This window comes from Phragmites australis, chromosome 16 (assembly GCF_958298935.1).
Source record: "Phragmites australis chromosome 16, lpPhrAust1.1, whole genome shotgun sequence".
In the NCBI taxonomy this organism is placed as follows: domain Eukaryota; kingdom Viridiplantae; phylum Streptophyta; class Magnoliopsida; order Poales; family Poaceae; genus Phragmites; species Phragmites australis.
Window position 1 is genome coordinate 19,633,329 of NC_084936.1, and position 22,197 is coordinate 19,655,525.

At 41.6% G+C, this 22,197-nt stretch overlaps 4 protein-coding genes and 1 long non-coding RNA gene across 6 annotated transcripts; all 5 read left to right on the plus strand.

Annotated features, from left to right (window-relative positions):
• Positions 1-1,124: 1,124 nt before the first annotated feature.
• Positions 1,125-2,091, plus strand: LOC133894793 (uncharacterized). The gene is made up of 5 exons (XM_062334961.1): positions 1,125-1,263; positions 1,351-1,438; positions 1,531-1,655; positions 1,755-1,826; positions 1,941-2,091. The coding sequence occupies exons 1-5, from the start codon at positions 1,182-1,184 to the stop codon at positions 2,033-2,035; spliced, it is 462 nt and encodes a 153-aa protein (XP_062190945.1). The 5' UTR covers positions 1,125-1,181; the 3' UTR covers positions 2,036-2,091.
• Positions 2,092-4,609: 2,518 nt separating this feature from the next.
• On the plus strand, positions 4,610-5,050 carry LOC133895490 (uncharacterized). Its single transcript, XR_009905607.1, has 3 exons — positions 4,610-4,750; positions 4,835-4,906; positions 4,982-5,050. It is a non-coding gene; the product is annotated as an uncharacterized LOC133895490 (long non-coding RNA).
• A 196-nt stretch (positions 5,051-5,246) lies between these two features.
• On the plus strand, positions 5,247-9,092 carry LOC133895118 (uncharacterized). The gene is made up of 3 exons (XM_062335307.1): positions 5,247-6,081; positions 6,179-8,946; positions 9,084-9,092. The coding sequence occupies exons 1-3, from the start codon at positions 5,247-5,249 to the stop codon at positions 9,090-9,092; spliced, it is 3,612 nt and encodes a 1,203-aa protein (XP_062191291.1).
• Positions 9,093-9,826: 734 nt separating this feature from the next.
• LOC133896192 (protein SCAR2-like) lies at positions 9,827-10,897 on the plus strand. The gene is made up of 4 exons (XM_062336741.1): positions 9,827-10,084; positions 10,166-10,249; positions 10,357-10,464; positions 10,524-10,897. Exons 1-4 carry the CDS (start codon positions 9,908-9,910, stop codon positions 10,563-10,565), a joined length of 411 nt encoding a protein of 136 aa, XP_062192725.1. The 5' UTR covers positions 9,827-9,907; the 3' UTR covers positions 10,566-10,897.
• Positions 10,898-17,567: 6,670 nt separating this feature from the next.
• LOC133895806 (uncharacterized) lies at positions 17,568-21,218 on the plus strand. Of its 2 annotated transcripts, XM_062336324.1 has the most exons (3): positions 17,568-17,686; positions 18,309-18,779; positions 20,721-21,218. In XM_062336324.1, exons 2-3 carry the CDS (start codon positions 18,314-18,316, stop codon positions 20,765-20,767), a joined length of 513 nt encoding a protein of 170 aa, XP_062192308.1. In that variant the 5' UTR covers positions 17,568-17,686; positions 18,309-18,313; the 3' UTR covers positions 20,768-21,218. The 2 variants fall into 2 exon arrangements, with proteins under 2 accessions (XP_062192308.1, XP_062192307.1); XM_062336323.1 differs by having other exon boundaries at positions 17,607-18,779.
• The last annotated feature ends 979 nt before the right edge of the window (positions 21,219-22,197 follow it).

Sequence of the window (22,197 nt, forward strand, 5' to 3'; positions counted from 1 at the left end):
ATTATAAATGAGTCATTTTTTCTTAATACCACATTTCAAGTGAACTGTAAATATCCTACTAAGAGATCATTAGATTTAATCAGTGTCTCTAATTTAAATAATTCCTTTAGCCAGACAATCCGATAGCAGTGCTCCAAAGCAAAATTCTTGGAAGATTTTGTGCTGAATCCCCATTTTTGTCTGATTTTTTGTTACTGTTCATGTTCTTCATGCAGGTATTCGGTAGCATTTTGAGCTGTTGTTGCAGGTCTGTCATTTTTGAGCTGTCATTTCCTGGTGAGTGGTGATTTGTTCCTTCCATTGAAGCATGCACTTTAGTTATCATGTATTTAACATTTTTCTGCTGCATATTTAAGTTATCCTATGATTTAGGATGATGGTATACCTTTCACTATTTGATTATCAGTGCATGTTTGGTCTCGGTTGTGTGAATGCTCTAAAATGCTTGATACCATTTTGTTTTGTGGCATGCTTAGATATCATGTTCATGTACCCTTCAATTCGTGGCATGTAATGAGACTATCATCCAATCTTAGCACCCTAAAGAAAAGAGATATATTGTCTGACTTGTGTCCATAATCTTGTCTCACTTTCGTTAACCACCGCCTTGTACTGCTAGCTCAATGGAGTCAACTAATGTTACTCGAAAGAGAACATATGCAGACTTTTCCTACCGCCAAGTAGTTTCTAGGTGAGTACAATTTCACCTGTCAAATCAAAATTAAAATGAATCGTAAAGACGTAAAGCTAAAATATGTTCTTTTAATACAGATTCAAATTATTCGATGACATTGAATATTTGGACTTGGAGAGATTATGGAGTGTCGTCGTTAGGGTAGATGTCAAGTTCCCGGTCTCTCGTCATCGTGATAGCCAACACTTTATTCTCATGGATATCAATGTAAGTCACTTGTATAATGGATAGATATAACAATTGTGTTATACGAAATCTTATCACAACCTAACTTTGTCGATTATTAAATTTTAAGGGGTCCAAGATAGAAGCAATTGCATCAAACAGCAACGTTGAGAGATTCAACACTTTACTCGCAGAAGGGTGTGTTTATACCTTGCATGAAGTAAGATTCGATCCTAACTGGGAGGAGGCAGTGCAGTTTCGGAACATTGGGCATCAGTATGAGTGTGTCTTGAATGACCGCACTAGGGTTGAATCGTATACCATGCCTATTCAATTTCCACTCTATCCGAAGCATCTCACGCCAATCCATGAAGTGTACCGACGTCCTAACAAGACGTTTGTTGGTACGAATTAAGTGTGAAATATTTCCTTTTGTCTGTTATATAGAGAGAAGCATGACTGTTCATTTAATAAACTGATAAATCGTACAGATATAGCCGGAGTTGTTGTGCACTGGTGTAAACTTGAGCACGTTGGTCATAGTAAACCCTATAGAGAGGTCATACTCATGGACACAAGGTACACAAGTTATTATGCAGTTAACTCAAGCTACATGGATTAGAGATAATAATTTCATGCAAAACATCATATTTTTTTTCTTAAAATTGTAGGTTCAACCTCATAGTTGTTGGAATTTGGAGTGAGCTTTTAGAGCGGTATGCGATAAGCTTGCAATCTGCAGGAAATAATAATCATGTTATTCTTGGGACCATGCTAAAATTGAATAAAAGACACAGTGAGTGTTTCCTCACATTTCTTTTTAAAGATAAAGAATATTGACATAGTTTCTACATATATAACATCGTAGTAACTAAGAAAATGCAATATATGACAGGGTGTCTGGAGACTTCAGATCACACGAGTTTTGCATTCAATCCAGCTAATCTTCAAACACGTCAACTGCATGGTGAGTAGTTCCAGAACCATCCATAAAATTTTGTACAACTCAAAGTACTTAAAGGGTAATTATGCTAAACCAAATAGTTGGATTAATTGAAACATCCCTGATTGGATAATGCAGCCTTCGAGCGGTGGTGCGTCACGGGCAAGAGAGACCTCAGATTCGTGAATAGATTTGTTGAAAAAAGGTGGGCGTACCTCGCAACAGTGGTGTGACCTATGTTGGATACTTATGGATTCAAGTTCACCTTGAAGGATAATTTTGTAACAGATAATGCTAAATTATGATTGGTTTGTAGTTTTAGATCAGACATAACGGTAATAATGCTTGGTTTGTAGTCACCGTAACGTGTATATTCTTTAAGCAAGAGCACCGCTGTTCTTTCATAAGTAAGCAAAGAAATTATGAGAATATTTGGTGCTGTGCTATACCATGAGCATGTGGTCTAGGCACGCGTGGCAGGAGCGATGCATGTATGCAGAGACCATTTTTGTACATGCATTTATCGTTTGGTCTCCTTACTTTCTGGGTGGTGTGTTTTGATTGTTTGCCTGTTATTATTGAAGGGAATTGAAATGTATGGGCTGAAAAACTGAGTTGAAGTTGCATGAGCATGTGGTCTACGGCATGCTCCAATTCTGGCTGTCGATCATGGCAATTCTGCAAATTTTTGTTTAACAAATTATGCAAATTTTAGTTTAACGAGGGATCAAGTTATGTATATATCATCTAGGTAATCCCACTGTGTATTATATCATCTACTAGGTAATCCCAGTGTGTATTATACATATTTTTATGTATCCATCTCTCATGAAACTTCAGAATCGAATTCACACCCTGAAAACCCATAGATATGATTGTCCTCGTTTCCTTTCGCCTAAGCTGAACAAGGTTATATATAAGCTGGCTGTACGAATCTCGCAAAGCAATTAAGCAGATCAGTTGTACAACAAATATAGGACTGCTTATTTTCGAAAGAATAGAAGCCCAGTGAAATGGTGAAAACAGACTTTATTCATTCACTAGAGGAGCGACTCTCTTGCAACAGAGTAATGTATTCGACTCTCTTGCAACAGAGTAATGTATTGATTAATGAATGCACTTGATCTTGAAATATCATCTACTCCTTGACTGCACCATGAAATGCATTTTCATACTTCCAATGAAACACATACCAACCACAAATAACGCTAGGACTTCCATCGCTCACCTTGACTAATTTAAATAGGAGAGATATTAATCTAACTAGCGGAGATGTCCGGGTGTTGCACACCGTTCGAAGATATATCCAACACCACCAACACAGGTATTGCAAAACAACTTATGTCTACTTCAAGTGCATATGTATCGTTTGATACTTCGCAACTAAATACATGTTGTGCCTTTATAGGTACTGCTAACAATATCAATGTTGGTGGACCAATCTCAACCATTTCACAGGCGGCCCTCACAGATCCTAAAGAACGTAAAAGGCAACGGGAGCGGGAACGGTATGCGCAGAAAAAAGATGAAATACTAAAGAAGCAACGTGAAGCATACCATCGAAAGAAAGCTGAAACCGCCCTTATAAATGCCCAACAACATCAAAGTGCTACAACAAATACCTCTATCCATTTGCCAGGTACTTCAAAAAGTAATCAACGATCATTATTGGTATACAAGATGTACTTATTAGTTAAAGCAACTAAATACATGTTGTATTTTCTTAGTTGACCCTAACATTATCAACAAAGAAAATGTGGCTCCTACAAATTGGCAACAAGTTTGTACCTCGTATAAGGGCCAAGAAAATATTGTCGACAGTGTGAAGACAACAAATACCAACTTTGGTCAATTGCCAGGTACCGTGAATATTTATATGCCAATGTTATAAATTTCAGCATACTATTTGGTTCATTGTTGAATGCATGAATATTAGAAGAGGGGCACGTTGTAGGTGACTTCACACGTACATCTGGAGTAGTAGGTGGACACAAAAGCATCATTGGCGTCACTACGACTCCAAACTACCATATTTCAGGTACATATGACCTATTTTTGCATGCTACTATATTAAAATTGTTGTCATTCGTTTGATGGTAATGTGTAGTGTGTAAGCATCCCGCAATTGTGATGCACACAGATGCACATTATTACATTCCTGATGTTGCCACCTGTTCCTATTCCTCGCATCGCAGAGCAACATAGTACCATGTTAGAAGAGCAAATACCACTACAATGTACCCCTGATTCTATCCAGACCGTGACCATTGATGACTGTGTCACCCATACTCCACCTGCTAATAATTCACAGATGGGAGAGTTAATAAACAAGCAAGTTGAAGCTAAACGAGTGAGGGATTGTGTGCGATACGCAAATATGACACCTGAACATAGGCGAGCAAGACTTGATCGTCAAAAGCTATCCTATGCAGTGCGACGCAACACCCTTAGTGAGAAGCAGATTGAAGCAAGTCGCGAACGTCGAAGGGTGCATAATATGACACCCGAAGACAAGCAGGCAAAGAGAGATCGCGATAAAGCATGGAAAGAGTTGCGTTGCAACACTCTAAGCCAGGATTCCATCGCCATGCAGAACCCAGTGTATGTCCCTGAGGTTGTGCCACTTGCTGTGGATGCATCCGGTCCACATGGATCCACAGTCACACGTGATTGGTCGATTCCTGCGGTCAAAGGTACCCCTATTTACATCCAGTCAGCATGTGAGCAGATGCCGAACATGGAGATCCCCGATATGACTGCCAGTCAAATATCATGTAGACAACGTGTAATACCTGGAGAAAGGCAAGCATTGCTAGCCCGTCGTAACGAGCACTTTGCAACAAGGCGTGACAAGAAACAGACTGCCTTGATAGAAGAAAGTCCAGCTGAGAGTGCGGAAGACGTCAAAGGTTTGGAACCTCCAACACAATCAGTCGTCATTAACAATGGTAATGTTCTTACATGTGTTGTTCTTTCCTTGCAATCCAATACAATATAGGTACTGATGTACGGTACTTGTTTTGTATTGACAGAAAATACCCCTCCGGCCCCTCAAACTGACAACACTACCACGCCTCCAACACAGCCACCAGTTAACGATGATGGTAATTTCATTGATTGTATTAATTTTATATTTCAAATGAAATCAGGACCCTCATAAAAATTTATTACCGTGACAGGTGATGATGATGGCGTCATATTCGAGGAGGACTCCGAACATGAGGAGGGCTACATGTTCGGTGGTCAAGGTACTTTTGACATTTTTTTCGCCTTCTGTCCATATCTTGTATAGCCTTATCTAACTACTTGATGCTAAAAATATCTTCAGACCGAGACACCGATGAGGATGTCGAATTCAATCAAGCTGACAACGCCTCTGCTTCTATCTCTAGCGTACTCGATCCGTACGACCACGTGTATAGCAATATACCTCCAGCCACGCACATGCTGAAGCCTGGTGAAAACTGCCAATATTGCAATGCGAAGAAGTTCGAGCATGAGACAAAGGGTTTTTGCTGCCGTAATGGAAATATTAAACTATCCACCCCAGATACGCCATCCGAGCTCATGAGACTCTGGTCGAGTTCAGACACTGATGCTAGGCACTTTCGTGACAACATTAGGTTTTTCAACGGTCATTTCTCATTCACCTCGCTCTACTGTCACCTTGACAGTGAGACCACTGACATGAGAAAACATGGTATTTATACGTTTCGTGCCCACGGCCAAATGTACCACAACATACGGTCGTTCGGTACAGATGGTTCAGAACCAAAGCACCTGGAGCTTTACTTCTACGATGATGATCCCAATCTAGAGCTTCGGTTTCGTCGCTGTCGCAAAGAGCTGTACCAGCAAGACAATGATGTCATCAAAAAGTTGGTTGATATACTACGTGGCAACCCGTACTCTGAACAACTCCGGAGTATGGGACAGGTTGAGGACCTTGATGACTATTGTGTGACACTGAACCTTGACCATAGGTTGGACCAGAGAACATATAACGTGCCGGCCACTTCAGAGGTTGCTGCTGTTTGGGTTGAGGGGAGCGACCGCCGAAGGCAGTTTGAGAATAGCATTATCCTACAAGGGAAGAACAGAGAAGTATATGGCATCCGGTCATATCATGGATGCTACGATGCACTATCATACCCTCTCTTCTTCCCTAGAGGCGAACTTGGCTGGCATACCGACATTCCAAAGGTTGGTGTGTCCATCGATCAGGTGAACGCTGCTCGTGCTGCTCGTAAGGCTCGTGGTAATAATGATGAGGACCCAGGTTAGTATTCTCAAAAGATGGCGTTTGCACCGCCAATTCGTGGCACTGTACTCTCTTATGTACAACACTAGCCTCTAACGCCATATGCTATGTGCAGATTCTGGTGGCAGGCTATGCGTGTCCGTGCGGGATTACTACTGCTACAAATTCCAGATTCGGCCAGAGATATTCAACCCAATGTTGTTTGGCAAGCGTCTTTTTCAGCAATTCGTGGTCGACACATACATCAAGATCGAGAGCTCGCGGCTGGACTACATATGGGCTCATCAAAAGGAGTTAAGGGCGGACCTGTACCAAGGCTTGGTGGACAGCTTGCATGCCAATGAGGGAAGAGCGGACGCTGTTGGAAAACGGACTGTATTGGCTACATCATTTATTGGAGGACCTCGAGACAAGAGGCGTCGGTACATGGATGCTATGGCTTTAGTGCGGAAATACGGGAAGCCAGATGTCTTCCTCACAATGACATGCAATCCAAACTGGGATGAGATCACGCGCGAACTCTACCCTAGCCAGATACCCCAGGATCGTCCTGATCTCATTGTGCGTGTTTTCAGGGCGAAGCTAGAGGAACTAAAAAGGCAGTTGCTTCAAAAGGACATTCTTGGCAAGGTGAGGGCCTATGTCTATGTGGTGGAGTTCCAGAAGAGGGGCCTACCACATGCCCACTTCCTACTCATCATGCAGGGGCGGTACAAGCTTACGTGTCCCGAGCAGTATGATTGTCTCATCTCAGCCGAGCTCCCGGACAAGCATAAGTACCCAGAGCTATACAAGATGGTCGTCAAGCATATGATGCATGGCCCTTGCGGTGTGTTGAATCGTGATTGCCCGTGCACGAAGGACCGTCCGTCATGCAAGAATCATTATCCACGGCCTTTCAACGCGACTACCTTACAAGGCAAGGACTCCTACCCGGTGTATAGGAGACGTGATGATGGCCGGCATGCAATGGTTCGCAAACACGAGCTAGACAATAGGTGGGTCGTCCCATATAACCCTTACCTCCTGCGGCTGTTCAACTGTCACATCAATGTTGAGGCGTGCTCGAGCATAAAGGCCGTTAAATACCTATTCAAGTACATATACAAGGGCCATGACCGGGCCTCTGTGACTGTGAGCGAGGCTGACAAGGCAGACAGCAACGACAACATAGATGAGATTAGGCAGTATAGAGACGCGAGGTGGGTGACCCCTCCGGAAGCCTTGTGGAGGATATACGGCTTTGAATTGAGCAAGAACTTTCCACCTGTGATGCAGCTGCAACTTCATCTCCCAAACATGCACATGGTTTCGTTTCAAGAGGGCCAAGATATCCGACAAGTGGTAAACCGTGAAGGTGCTGATAAGTCAATGCTGTCAGAGTACTTCGAGACGAATAGATTACATGAGCATGCTCGAGGTATCTTGTACCGTGATTTCCCCGAGTGGTATACTTGGCAAAAAGGCAAGAAAAAGAAATTCTGGCAAAGAAGGGTACGAGAAACAGGTGGACAGGTTGGTAGAATCGTATCAGCTCATCCGGCGGAGGGGGAACGCTACTATCTCCGGGTTCTCCTAAACCACGTGTCTGGTGCCACATCCTACGATGACCTAAGGATGGTTGACGGCGTGATCCTACCGACCTTTCGTGAAGCTGCAGAGAGAAGGGGCCTGATCGAAGCAGACAACACACTGGACGAGTGCCTTACGGAAGCCGAGTTATTCCAGATGCCACCATCGCTCCGAAGGCTCTTTGCAACAATATTGGTATTCTGTGAGCCCAGCGACGTGCGAGGACTCTGGCAAAAGCACCTGGAGGCAATGTCGGAGGACTATCGCCGTAATAATATATGCATAGTCGCTGTAGAACAAATGGTTTTGATAGATATCAGGAATATGCTACAGTCAATGGGGAAGGACATAAGGTCGTTCCCTCTTCCCGAGATCGATGAGACACATGATACGGCCAGCGGTGTGCCTAGAGAGATCTTCGAGGAGTCCACCATCGAGCTCAACGTTGAGGACGCAACTCTGTCAGACTCCCTCAACACTGAGCAAAGGGCTGCCTACGATGAGATTCTATCAGCTGTTGATAGCGACGAGGGCAGCGTGTTCTTTGTGGATGGACCTGGAGGCACCGGGAAGACTTTTTTGTACAAGGCGTTGCTCGCAACGATACGCGGGCAGAATAAGATTGCTGTGGCAACAGCTACGTCCGGTGTTGCAGCTTCCATATTGCCTGGAGGAAGAACTGCGCACTCGCGCTTCAAGATACCGCTGAGTATTGACGATGGTGCATTTTGTAGCTTCACGAAACAGAGTGGGATTGCCAAGCTTCTGCGGACTGCATCACTCATTATTTGGGATGAAGCCTCCATGACTAAGAGACAGGCAGTGGAGGCGCTGGACAACAGCATGCGTGACATAATGAGTCGACCAGAACTGCCGTTCGGTGGGAAGACGGTTGTGTTTGGTGGAGATTTCAGGCAGGTCCTTCCTGTTGTCCGAAAGGGGTCAAGGGCTCAGATAATTGATGCGTCATTACGTAGGTCATACCTATGGGATTGCATGCGTCACCTAAAGCTTGTACGTAACATGAGGGCACAGAGCGACCCGTGGTTTGCGAAATACCTACTGCGCATCGGTGGTGGCACTGAGGAGGCCAATGGTGATGGCGATGTGCGTCTTCCTGATGAGATATGCGTGCCGTATACAGGGGAGGACACTAACCTTGATAAACTAATAGACTACGTTTTCCCAAGGCTGGATGATAATATGTCAGATCCTAACTACATCACCTCGAGAGCCATTTTGTCCACACGGAATGATTGTGTGGATAGGATTAACATGAAGATGATCAGTCGCTTCCGAGGGGATGAGATGGTGTACCATAGCTTTGATCGTGCAGAAGACGATCCCCATAACTACTATCCCCCTGAGTTCCTTAACTCGCTGACTCCTAACGGGTTGCCCGCACATATATTGAAGCTCAAGATTAACTGCCCTGTCATATTGCTTAGGAACATTGACCCTGCGAACGGGCTTTGCAACGGTACGAGGCTGGTAGTCCGGGGGTTCCAAAGAAACGCCATCGATGCAGAGATTATGCTGGGGCAACATGCTGGAAAGAGGATTTTTCTGCCTCGAATCCCCTTGTGCCCCTCTGATGATGAGATGTTCCCTTTTCAGTTCAAGAGGAAGCAGTTTCCTGTTAGGCTCAGCTTCGCCATGACGGTTAACAAGGCACAAGGGCAAACTATCCCCAACGTCGGTATTTACCTGCCCGAGCCGGTATTCTCTCATGGTCAGTTGTACGTCGCGCTATCAAGAGCCACAGCCAGAGCTAACGTCAGAGTCCTTGCCTTCCCGTCTGATGACAAGAAAAGGAAGTGCTCAAAGCACAGTGGTACGTATACGAGGAACATCGTCTACATAGAGGTCCTTACGTCATAGGTGAGGTATTTGTGGCATATTTGTCATTTATACTCTACATAATTATGATTTGCTTTTTTTGAATTATATCCATCTAATTTTAGTTATTTTCATTTGTGCAGGCCAACTCCCTTGCAGGTTTAGCACACATGATGGGGTTTGTTTAGCCATCAGAAGATTGTTATACAAATGTTTTTTTTAATATCCTGCTTTGATACTGGTAGTATGCAAGAGAATAATTTTGCTCGATCCAACACTGGTAGCTAAATTCATTGCTTGCTGGAATGCTTGATATTTAGTGTTCACTGTTTAGGTATTGCAATAAGATCTTTGATGGCTACGCGTGCAGTTAGATCAATCTCAATCAGGTTCAGAAGAAAACAAACCAAATAGGGTTCCTAAACAGGAGGATATGATGAAACCTGATTTGCTAGCGCAACAGGAAGATGACGAATGTTGTGGTTCTGATGACAAATCAAGGGAATTTTTTTCTGCACTAGAAGAGGAATTAACAAAGACACCAACACATTCAGAGCTAAAACCGCCTAGATATCCTCTACTTCCAGTTACTTTTCATGACAGAAGCATGGTATGACTCCTTTCATTATTTGCTTTAAATCATTTTAAGATATTCACCTGATCAGATATCTTCCTTTTTATTTCTTTTCAGCTTAGAAAGGCTCCAACTATGGTTCAGCCTTCAAGTAAGCTTCTAGATGAGAAGAACACAATACTAGAACAGATAAAGAATAAGGTAAGCGTTGAAGGTTGCATCTAAGCCAACCACTGCCATTATAGTGATTTTTTTGGAAAGGAGATACAGTCAGATCATGCTAAAAGTGCCTCAAACCAATTTTACAGTCTTTCAACTTGAAGCCTGTTCTTACAAAGAGACCAAATGTGATGGGTGGTCCCAGAACGAATTTACAAGTGGTGGCCATTCTAGAGCGTGCCCATGCGATTCGCCAGGTTATAAGGCATAGCTGTATCATCCACGATCGCATGATGATTCTTCTTTTGTGAAACAGGCTGTTGCTGATGAAGATGACGAGGATAGCTGGAGTGAGTAGCTGATTCCTCAAAGCAATCTGGCGCCTGATGTTCCACAAGTAATCTGCCGATCCAGGTCTTGTGATCCTGTTCTTGCATGGAGCAAATGATCGATGGAATGGAGCCAGCGTTCTACAGGATTACATGCCAAAACAGTTGGTCCGGACCATGGCAAGATAGGGGCAGCGCTGTAAACAGTGTGCCTACTTAGTGATTGCTGTGTTTTGGAGCGCGTCATATGTTTATTATCTTTTGATGCGTCATATGTTTATTATCTTTTGATGCAACTCCTGAGTGTCTGGTGCTTGTTGAGGATTGTATATGCCTCACATGACTCGTGTGAATTTTGTAACTTGCAAATCTGGAGCAACTCAAGCAAGCAACTTGTGAGTGTACAGATAAATAATCTTCATGCAGTGTGTTACTTAAACTAAATTTAATTTTTTTTTCAGTGGGTAAATATCGCAGAACTAAAGGCATTTTGCAAAACCATTTAGAAACTACTATAGGTTTTAGTGTAGTACCACACTGTTATTTTTCTTTTTTTTAATATAAAGCCAGTGTGTCAGGATCACACTGGCATGATAGATCATGGGTCAGCTGCAGATGGACTTCACAAGGATCAACATTTTCCACGTAGGTCCCGTTATGTTCAGTCCAGCAGTGAGCTTGCATTATTCAGTCTATTTTCTTGTCCTCTTGTGACCTCTCCTCCCTCTGCAGGTGGCTGCAGATTTCTTAGGAGAGCTATGAAGAATGAAGATGGTCGCTACCTGTCTCCGATGGCCCATCGTTGACGCTTGCCTCTTTGTTGCCTCCTCCCTCGAAGAGCTCTGTTCTGTCCGTTCAGTTCTCCTCTTCCTCCTTTGGAGGCTTGTCAGCAGATTCGAGTTCAGCAGCTTTGTCTCTAAGCTGTCTGAGCTTGGCCTTCTTTGAGTTTGAGACAGCCACAAACTAGATAAACACAAAATAGTGAGTCATGCACAAATACATTAAGCTAAAACTATGGCTTTTTAGAGTTCTAATCAGTTAGAACAGAATGAGAAAAACATTGAAAAAACCAAAACAAAAAAAAACATCAGAATGTGCTTGTTCTGTTGACATCCTTCCCCATATGTAACCTGTTTTAGATCTTCAGTTTTAAAATACACAATTGTCTATTACTCTATTAGTATACTGAAGTCCTGTGTTTTTTAAATTGCTTAAGCAATCCAGCGTCAGCCCCCTGTTTCCCTGTGTATTCCATCTATGAAAAAGGCTTGTTTACTTTGTATTGAGCAATACTGAGAACATGCTTCTAAAATCTTGTGGTCCCTTATTTTCAGGTTTTGATGTATGGGGCGTCATTGCTTGAAATGCCAGAGGCAGAACTTGTGGAGGTGAGTTACAAGAATGCTACTAAGCTGTTTTCTTATCCTGGCTCCAAAGTTCACCCTGAAGCTGAAGCTGTCTGATGGGTTTCATCACTGCCTTACTCACTGGTCAGCCAACGTGAACACTGTTCTTCTGATTCATGGTATTTTGTTCTTCTGAGTGCTGTCTGTGTATCGAGTTGTAGTGACTCTCGGAAACAATAGAGAAATTGTTATACTTCTCTACTAATATAGAGAAATTAATGCATATGTAATTTGCAGTGAAAATAAAAAAAAGTATTCAAGACATTCCAGGAAAGAATATGCCATATGGCACCGCTGTTGAGATATTCTATATTTAGTCATATTTTCATCACCAAGTTTAGAGTTCTGTGAAGCTCTAGGCTGCTTTTGATTCCTTGTTTGCATTGGAGTATATTAGCATGATTGTATTTCTCTGTTACATTAATTGCAAATTAGATTGATTGTATTTGTATTTCAGTGTTTGGAGGCACCAGATTGATACGTTCACATTGTCTATTTATTCTCTTTATTTAGTTTTTGTTCACGCTTACTCAGAGCTTGTGAATTACGTATATGTGTATTCCTGTATTCATTACTAAAACTACTCTAAAAATGCACAGCACCAGTTACTCATAAATTTGACGAGTTACAAAAGAAACATTGACCAAGAAATTGGAATTCCAACTAGCATCTGCGCCCCATAAGCCTATTTTCAGTTCCTTCAGACAAAAGTGGTTCAGTGGTTTGGCAGTTGGGGGCAATTCAAGCAAATCAAGTTCATGTTCATCTGCACCTCAACAACCAATTCACCCTGTGGTTCTCTTTAAATTCAACATTGCCATAGCTTAGACTTTCCATAATCCCATGTAGTCTGAAGTGAAAGATGTAAAGCAAAGGGTAAAGGGACATACACTCAAGCGTATTTTTGCAACCATAAGAAAACCCAGGATCTCAGATTTAGTCTACTGTGTATTAGGTGACGGCTGCAACTTCCAACGCCATTCCAACTTGGTACCTTGTCTTTCAAATGTCCATGGCAACTAAATGGAAGGAGAAAGACCAAACGATTCAGGTAAAAAAAGTAAAGTGAAAAAATTTGAGAAGCAAAAAAGAAGCAAGGACATGGACTTTCCATAAGGTGGAAGGAAAGTTTGAATAGTAGATACATAAGCTGGACCATATGAACCTCTTTAGACACAAGTGCATTACGTCTTCATATTTCAAGATGGTGAGACCTCAACGAAAGTTAACAATCTTACTTGTTCCTACTGTGTTGATTAAGTTGGAAATAATAGTAACTCCGACTACATTACTAATCCCTGGCTCCAAACAATCAAGACAACTAAAAGTGAAGGAAGTAAATCAGTCCTAGAGGTAGTGGTGAGCATATACTATGAAGAGAAGTTTTTTCTCCCTTCCATGAACAAGTCCTGTTCTATATGCTAAGTTCTGAAGGTTATTCAATCACTTAATCTAAAGTTGTTATTTGCAATTTGCTGAATGGCTAAAACCAACACATTCGATGTCATGTCCCTTAATCTAAAGTTAATGTTTAATAATTCTGTAGGCTTCACAAGCATAACAATTCTAGAGGCTTCTAATGTTTCTACACCGTGCTATAAGATTGGTAAATCTCTATGTCCTCTCTCCATCAGCCCCTCCCCTCTCCCAGCAACCCCCTTCCCTGCCTAGCACTAAATGTGTAGCAAATTACAAACAGCAGTGCATTAGCATTGGCTAGCCTCACAATACATTAAAAGTCAAGTTGCTATTCAACCTTCATTGTAGTGAAGCAATTCTTAACTAGGTAAACAAAGGAACTACTCCAGAGTCCAGATGCGTTGTGGCAGCAATATGCATAATCAGTAATCACACCACCTAGCTGCCCACAAACAAGCTTTACATCAACAGAAAATTGTCTTCCATGTGAGACAACTATTTTTTTGAGATAAATGTGAGACAATTCGACACAGGAGCCATGAACCATCCTGACAAGCAATGCCAACACCACAAATCAAATTACCAAGCCATCGATTGAACAGGGGGAAAAACCTCCGACTCCTAACAACTTGATGAAACTACAAGCGTAGCACGCGAATTAGGCAGAAAATCCAGTGGGTGGCTGTTGTACCCTTACCCCGGTGTAGGCGTCGATTGCGGCGCTGATGCGTTCCTCCTTGAAGAAAGCGTTGCCCTCTTGCTTTAGCAGGTTCGCCTTCTGCTGCTTCGGCGCCGCCGGGGACATCTCCCTCGCCTCGAGCTCGCTACGAGGAGGAAGGGGGAGGCGCGATTTGATTCAAAAAATCCCAACTAACCGAATCCAATCCTAACCGCTGGCCCTAACTCCCCTCTCTATTTAAAGCCACCTCCCCCAACCCGTCCGCCGAGTGCTCTTTTCCGCCGCCTCCTTGCCCTAGCTAACCACTCCGCCGCCGCCACCATTGGAGCACCGAGCTCGAGCTTGGGGAAGCCGTCGAATAGCGCCGCTCCGCCCGGTCTGAGCTCACCCTCGGCACGGAGAGCTCATCGGTTTTTCTTCTCCACCGCTCATCGGTTTTTCTTCTCCACCGCCCGACCACCACCTCCGCCGAGATTTCTTCCCGTCGCCCGCCTTCTTTGTCAGGTGGCTGTTCGTGGAAGTCCATTTGATTAGAAAATGTTCGCTATACATAGTTGGCTGTAGGTTCGCTATACAACCATTAATTTATCAAGATGGATCATTTTTAGCTTCAGGTTTTTTTAAGTAGGATTTTATTTAGACATGTTCTCGCTATTGCATTAGTGGAAATTCAAAAGGGAGTACAGCCTTTAGCCATCTCTCCGCACATGAGTGCAAACACTGTTGCCTATGGCGCCTTTTCATGTATTTCATCTTATGCCTTTTCATGCTTTTCATTGTCGCAAGTTTGTACAGGAAACGAGAGCTGGAATTAGAGTCATGTCGCTGCATAACAAACCTAAGAAGTCTCTATTGAATGGAATTGTCCCGCAGGGTACTTATTTCCACTATATTTTGTATCATTTTTCAGTTGCTACATTCTGCCATAGGAATTTATCTGGTTATTTCGTTTTGCAATTCATGTGCTCGACGAGAATTCATGTCGACATGTAATACCTGCAAGTGTACGAGAATATCTTAGCCGTATCGTGGGCAAGACGATTTGAAAGAGATAGTTATAGAAATAAATCTATTTCTATAAACCTATTTATTTGTACTCAAAGTTAAGTTATAGTTGTATTTGAAATCTAAGTTGCAAGCTTTATCTGAAAACGATTTTGTTATTTGTCATGAGGCTACGTACCTAGATAGTTCTATATAAATTTTTAACACTCGTTACAGCATACAGTCAGAAAAATATTTCTTTAACAAATTTTTTATGCCCATTGCAACGCACGGGCAGATAACTAGTACAATAAAAAATAGATGACCATCTTCTAAATAGCTCTATCCATCTAACCAAACACACCCCTTTTGCTTGCATTACCGGTGTGTGAACTGAACACTATCTTAATATCTTCCACTTTTTATCCTCCCACCTAATATCTTTTACATCTCTCATTTGTCATGGCATTGGATTTGTGCCGAAGCCTTATATAGGCCATCTTTTGTACAGTGACAGAGCTAGAATTTTTAGGTTGGATAGGCGCTCTAACTTTTTATAAGACCACAAATCAATATATAAGTAAAATAATCCTAAAAGTACATTACAAATATATTAAAAATATCTCATAATATCGTATATTTAACAAATAGGTTCAAAATTTGCAAAAATTACAATATAAATTGTTTAAATATGAAATAAGATCTTACAAAAATACGAGATTATAGTACTACTCTAGATTCTTTCTTTTGTGCTTTTTTAGACATGAAAGTCTCAATTATGTCATTCTCATTTACTTTGAAGAAAATATCCAACTCAATAAATGTGATTAAACCAAATAACAGTTCAAAGTTTAGCACAAACCACACAATCTAATTTCTAAAATTCTGCTAATTAAGTATCTTATGAATAATCTGAATAATAAAAAAAATAACATCCATATCTTGTGCCATGTTGCAGAACGACGGGGACTCCGAGGGTAGCTTTGCCGTCCTTGTGCCATGCTACCGCCGGCCTGGCCGGCCCGACGGCAGCGTTTCCGGTGAGCCGAATATCCATACTCCACTGTATGCTTCTGTTATGTTCAGTAACTACTGCTAACTAGTAGTTTAGAGTAGCTGAGTAGGCAAGTAATTAAGTTATATAGTTGAAATTGTTATTACCTTTTTAATAGACATAGTTCATCCTGTTGAACTGATGCTCCAAAATTGGCAAGTTTCGAGCTTTCAAGTGTTGAATGTTTTTGGCAATAAAAAGGGTAGTTGGGTACAATACAACCCATGAGGCCACATTAGCATAATGAGCAGCTAAAATTCCAGTGCTGGGTGAAACACTCGCATTACTGAGCAGAAAAAGAATTGTAAGTGTTGTAATTTTGGGTGTCAGTCTTATCATCATTGACTTGACGTCATTGTTGCTTATTGTTGATAATCATAAACACAACTTCCAGTAGGTATTTAGGTGTGTTACCCTAATATCACTATGCTCTCGACATGCTTGTTTTGTCATCTCTTTGCTATGCTGCCATAGTGCCATAATTATTCTAACATGGGAACGCACCTATGTCACTTACCCGAAACTAAGTACCACGTATATCATCAGTGGTGTCTCTCACTGTTCTATAACGTGCGAGCTACCTACTATTTACCAGCCAATTGCTGAGTTTGATTGCTCAATTACTATAGCATTGAAATCTTTATGCAATTCATGAAATTTCAGAATCCTCTAATAAAATGGCACCTATTCTTCAGTTTTGCTATTACAGTGCTATGTTGCGATTGTTGGGAACCTTGAACCCACCAGAAGATTGGTCAGCCGGAAATATATATGTGGAACCTTGAACCCTTCCATCTATTCTGTGTTAGTTTCAGGTTTAGGCCTCTATCTATCTAGTTTGAAAGTTTGGATAGCTTCTATATTATGAAGGTCTGAGCTTGGTCTTACCATACATCTTAGTTGTCGCCCCTTATTGCTTGCTAAGTCTGAACTTTGGTCCTATCACGCATCCGTTCTATTTTGCTAAGTCTGAGCTTTGGTCCTATCAACCAACAAAATTTGTTTCATTTGATTTGAAGCTTAGATGAATTAGTTATTAATTTTACAAGATTGAACCAATTTTAGGGTTTTTTTTTAGGTTAAACTTCACTGAAAATCGAGAAAAATGTTTGATAAATCGAGAAAACTGAGTGGTTACCGACAATACAATGCGGAAAATTCAAGAAAACTATTCGATAAATCGAGAAAATCGCTCGGTAACCGGTCTAATCGGACCGATCTAATCGGACCGGTTACCGAACAGAGAATCTGTTATTTTTTATCTAAATTTTAAATTTTAGCAAATAAATTTTGTACGAATTTTAGCTGAATTTCGAATAACCGTGCATTTTCGGAGTGCGGTTACTCAAACGGTAAATTAAACCCTACTTCCAACACATCCAATCGCAGGGGCTGAGTGAGAGAATATGCAACTCACACATAGTGTCGTCATCAGTTCATCACTGTGGAATGATGAGTTAAACAACACACGACACAATGAGAGAATATGTAACTCACACATAGTGTCGTCATCAGTTCATCACTGTGGGGTGATAGCCGAACCAGCAGCGCTATATCCATCTGACCGTCTGGTCCGCCGGTGGTTGCTTCCGATACAGAGGTGAAGAGGTGAAATCCTCTACCTCCTCTCCTCGCCTCACGCATCTTCCTTTTGGATCCAGTTCGCTTGTTCCGATCCTTCCTCTCCTCCCATCGAAAGATCCGAATCCGGGGAGCGGGTCCTACTCCACATTCCTTTAGCGACCTCGTAGCAATCTGCTGCTATTTATTCTTCTCTTCGTTTCACCGGTTTATCCTACCTACTGTTGGTTAGTCTGTTCTTGGTTCGAGTTTTGTATATCTTTTGGGGAAGTGCGTTAGATTCATCGAAGGGCTGTCGATTCCAAAGCGAATCTGGTGTATGCGGAGTGGGGAGAAAATTTATTGAGAGATGGGTTTCTTGTGAGCAACTCATGATTTTTCGTTGCTTTCTCCTTCCTTTCCTTTGATTAGAGCCCAGGAGCAACTGCTGGGGATATTTATGACCTATTTCTTTTGTTCTACTCGATTCAGCCCTGTTGCTTACTTCTAAAGGCGCCGCCTTTGTGAACTAACTATAGGATTTTCTAGGAGATCTTTCGGTTGCCATTGTTTTTTTTGTCTTGTTTGATCCAGTAAGTTTTGCCCAATTTTTTTTACCGGGATCAAGAGGAACCAAGAATTCTTTGATTATTTGATTTCTCTCCCCCAGTGGCCATGGCCCTGAGTCGAATCTCCCACTGGATATGGCCGGGAAGCAGAACTAGAAGCCGGAGACCACGCGAACTGCCGGCGGGCAGCACGTCCATGACGAACGGGTTGTTCCCGGACTCTCCTTCCGGTTTCCGGGAGCCGTGCGTCGTCGGGCTCCCGAGCTCTGGCGGCGGCGCGCGGCCGCGGAAGGGCAAGAGCAGGCGTCGCGGTGGCCGCAGGGAGGCGAGGGTGGACAGGGAGCACGACATGGTCATCGTGCCGTCCGATGGCGACGGCGGCGGGTGCCTGTTGGAATCGGACTCCGACTGCTCCGATTGGTCCATCGGCTGGCTCGAGCCGCACGCGCCGGAGCTCCAGAACGACGGGGACTCCGAGGGTAGCTTTGCCGTCCTTGTGCCATGCTACCGCCGGCCTGGCCTGCCCGACGGCAGGTTCCCTGGTCCCAGTGACGCCGACGGCAGCGTTTCCGGTGAGCCGAATATCCATACTCCACTGTATGCTTCTGTTATGTTCAGTAACTACTGCTAACTAGTAGTTTAGAGTAGCTGAGTAGGCAAGTAATTAAGTTATATAGTTGAAATTGTTATTAACTTTTTAATAGACATAGTTCATCCTGTTGAACTGATGCTCCAAAATTGGCAAGTTTCGAGCTTTCAAGTGTTGAATGTTTTTGGCAATAAAAAGGGTAGTTGGGTACAATACAACCCTTGAGGCCACATTAGCATAATGAGCAGCTAAAATTCCAGTGCTGGGTGAAACACTCGCATTACTGAGCAGAAAAAGAATAGTAAGTGTTGTAATTTTGGGTGTCAGTCTTATCATCATGGACTTGACGTCATTGTTGTTTATTGTTGATAATCATAAACACAACTTCCAGTAGGTATTTAGGTGTGTTACCCTAATATCACTATGCTCTCGACATGCTTGTTTTGTCATCTCTTTGCTATGCTGCCCTAGTGCCATAATTATTCTAACTTGGGAATGCACCTATGTCATTTACCCGAAACTAAGTACCACATATATCATCAGTGGTGTCTCTCACTGTTCTATAACGTGCGAGCTACCTACTATTTACCAGCCAATTGCTGAGTTTGATTGCTCAATTACTATAACATTGAAATCTTAATGCAATTCATGAAATTTCAGAATCCTCTAATAAAATGGCACCTATTCTTCAGTTTTTCTATTACAGTGCTATGTCGATTGTTGGAAACCTTGAACCCACCAGAAGATTGGTCAGCAGGAAATATATATGTGGAACCTTGAACCCTTCCATCTATTCTCTGTTAGTTTCAGGTTTAGGCCTCTATCTATCTAGTTTGAAAGTTTGGATAGCTTCTATATTATGAAGGTCTGAGCTTGGTCTTACCATACATCTTAGTTGTCGCCCCTTATTGCTTGCTAAGTCTGAGCTTTGGTCCTATCACGCATCCGTTCTCTTTTGCTTGTCCTTTTGGGCATATTCTCGAAAACATATCTTTGACCACTACTTGGGGAAATTTCTTATACCGTGGAAGGTTCCTAGATACCTGAAATGCCACTGTAGAATGAATGCTCCCTTATATGCCATTGCCTTTTCAAAACCTTGCCCTTTGTGCCGTTGTTGATTGTTAGTGGCAAGTCAGACTACCATTTTGTCTGTCATCTTCGGTTCTTCCTCCACTCTCCTCTTCCGCCCACCCTCTCTCTCTCTCTCTCTCTCTCTCTCCTGCGCTCACCTACTGCTACCGTTGGGTCACATCGGCCACGACTTCTGGTCATCACTGCCTGCCACGACGCTGACTGCAACTGTCTTACTAATCTACTGTCACACATTATGTGTGGGCCTTATTGCTACAAAACGGGAAATTTCTTGATAATATATCTTTTCCACTTGCACAAATGTGTATATGTAGTATCAGCAGCTTTAAATGTGCCTTCGAAGTTGATGTAAACTTTCAGAATTCAAACCACCATTCCATCTCTAATCATTATGGTGTCCTTTGCATCATTCTTGAGACACATACAATTGGTTTTGCATTAATCTTTCCCTAGAAATGTATTTTTAGCATCGATTATTTCCTTTACTCTTTTATCGATGCTGTATTCTTTTATCCATTTGGCTTATCAGTTTTCTCAAATTTGACTTAGTTGATATTTGTCATGGACTTTTGTTTGTTGTTCAGTTGCAACTGAGAAAACATGCTACCTACTTGAACCGCAACTACCGACAATCTTTGTTGGCTTATTCTACCATTTTAATTAATAATAAATAATGTCATTTATCCTTCAATCAAGCTTGCCTGTCCTAATATAGTTATGATCTTTAATCATTCATGTTTTGTTATTACGTACTGTGCATGATGGTTAACACAATTACTGCTGCCAATATTGCCCTTGTAATGTTTTGTCTCTTGTCTCTATTCTGCAGATAACAAGGATTTTGTAGAACAATGGCTTTCTTCCCTTCAGAACTGATGTCTCCTTTTCCATTCTTTGCTGGCTTCAATGTATATAGTATTGTTACATTCGATCTAATATTCCCCATTTGTAAAATGTATCGATGGAGGAAGAGATGAAACCCAAAAAAGCAAACGAAGAGGACTATACAAGAGCAGTGGAATTTTAAAACAGCAATGAACGGGTGCATCATCCTTCCTGAGGTTAAGGCTATGATATTCTCGCATGAAATCATGGGCACCATGATATGCAATTGGTATGAATATAATTGAAGTTACTGACAATGGAGCAATGAATTGCTAGACTATTTATCCCACTTGCTTATAAATTCTAGATTCTAGAACTACATGTATATAGCGTCATGGCTGTTTACATCATTGGTATGATTGTATTTTGTTCTGTATATACATGTATTCGTGAACATTGGAAACTGAACTCTTATGAATTTCACATATCTTCTGTATCCAAATTATTTTGTGGCTGTAAAGGCCAGAATAAAATCTGGTATCTGTTTTTGGAATTGCTTTCACAGTTAATATGTCATGAATGTTTTTTCACCTGAATATTTCAACTATCTATTTTGATCATATTATGTACCGCACTATCAAATTTATTGATTGCTGGTGTACTGTATCAGAGGGTGTTTGATTGCTGGTTTAGAATGTTAACCCTACTATGAAGTATTGACTTATATAGAGTTCTCTGGAGGCTAGGATCCATTATATGACCACAATGTCTAACATCCTTTAGAGTATAGTCTCCATATTCAATATTGTATATATACTCCTTCTAGTCCAAAATCAATATCGTTTTGGATTACGTGCAGTCAATTATTTTAAATTTTAGCTACAAATTACTTTTTATGTATTGAGGTTGGATACTTAAAAATGACACAGGTAGCTAGATTTGTCAAAAAAAAAACTTTTATAATAGTATATTTTTGCTATGTTTTTACCAATATATTACAATAAAAAGTAGTAGTTAAAGTTGTATTTTAGGGGTTGCATCGATGTCCAAAATGATATTTATTTCGGACGGGAGGGAGTTCTAGCTAAGTGTTCGTGCGTTACAATGAAAACACAAATATTGGACGCGGTATGTTTGTGTTTCTTTGAGGTACTAGCACAAACTTAAGATATGGAGATGTAGATGCAACATGGGAGCACTGCCGAATAAATACGTTGGGAGTGATATCGTAGTTTGATTTCAGATAGGATCCAAAAAAGAGGAGATTATTCACTAATTTTTCTCTTGATTTTTTTATTTATTTTCTAGTAAAACGAGTTCCATATCCGTATCCAATAACGAGGTAGGGAGGATGGAGGAGGAGGGTGGATGGCAAAAGTTGGTAAATTATTTGAATTTTAGGGATTTTTATTAGATGGGAGGAGTAGGAGGAAGAGGTGACGCGGGAAATAACTCGTGTTTTATATAGTAGAGATTATAAA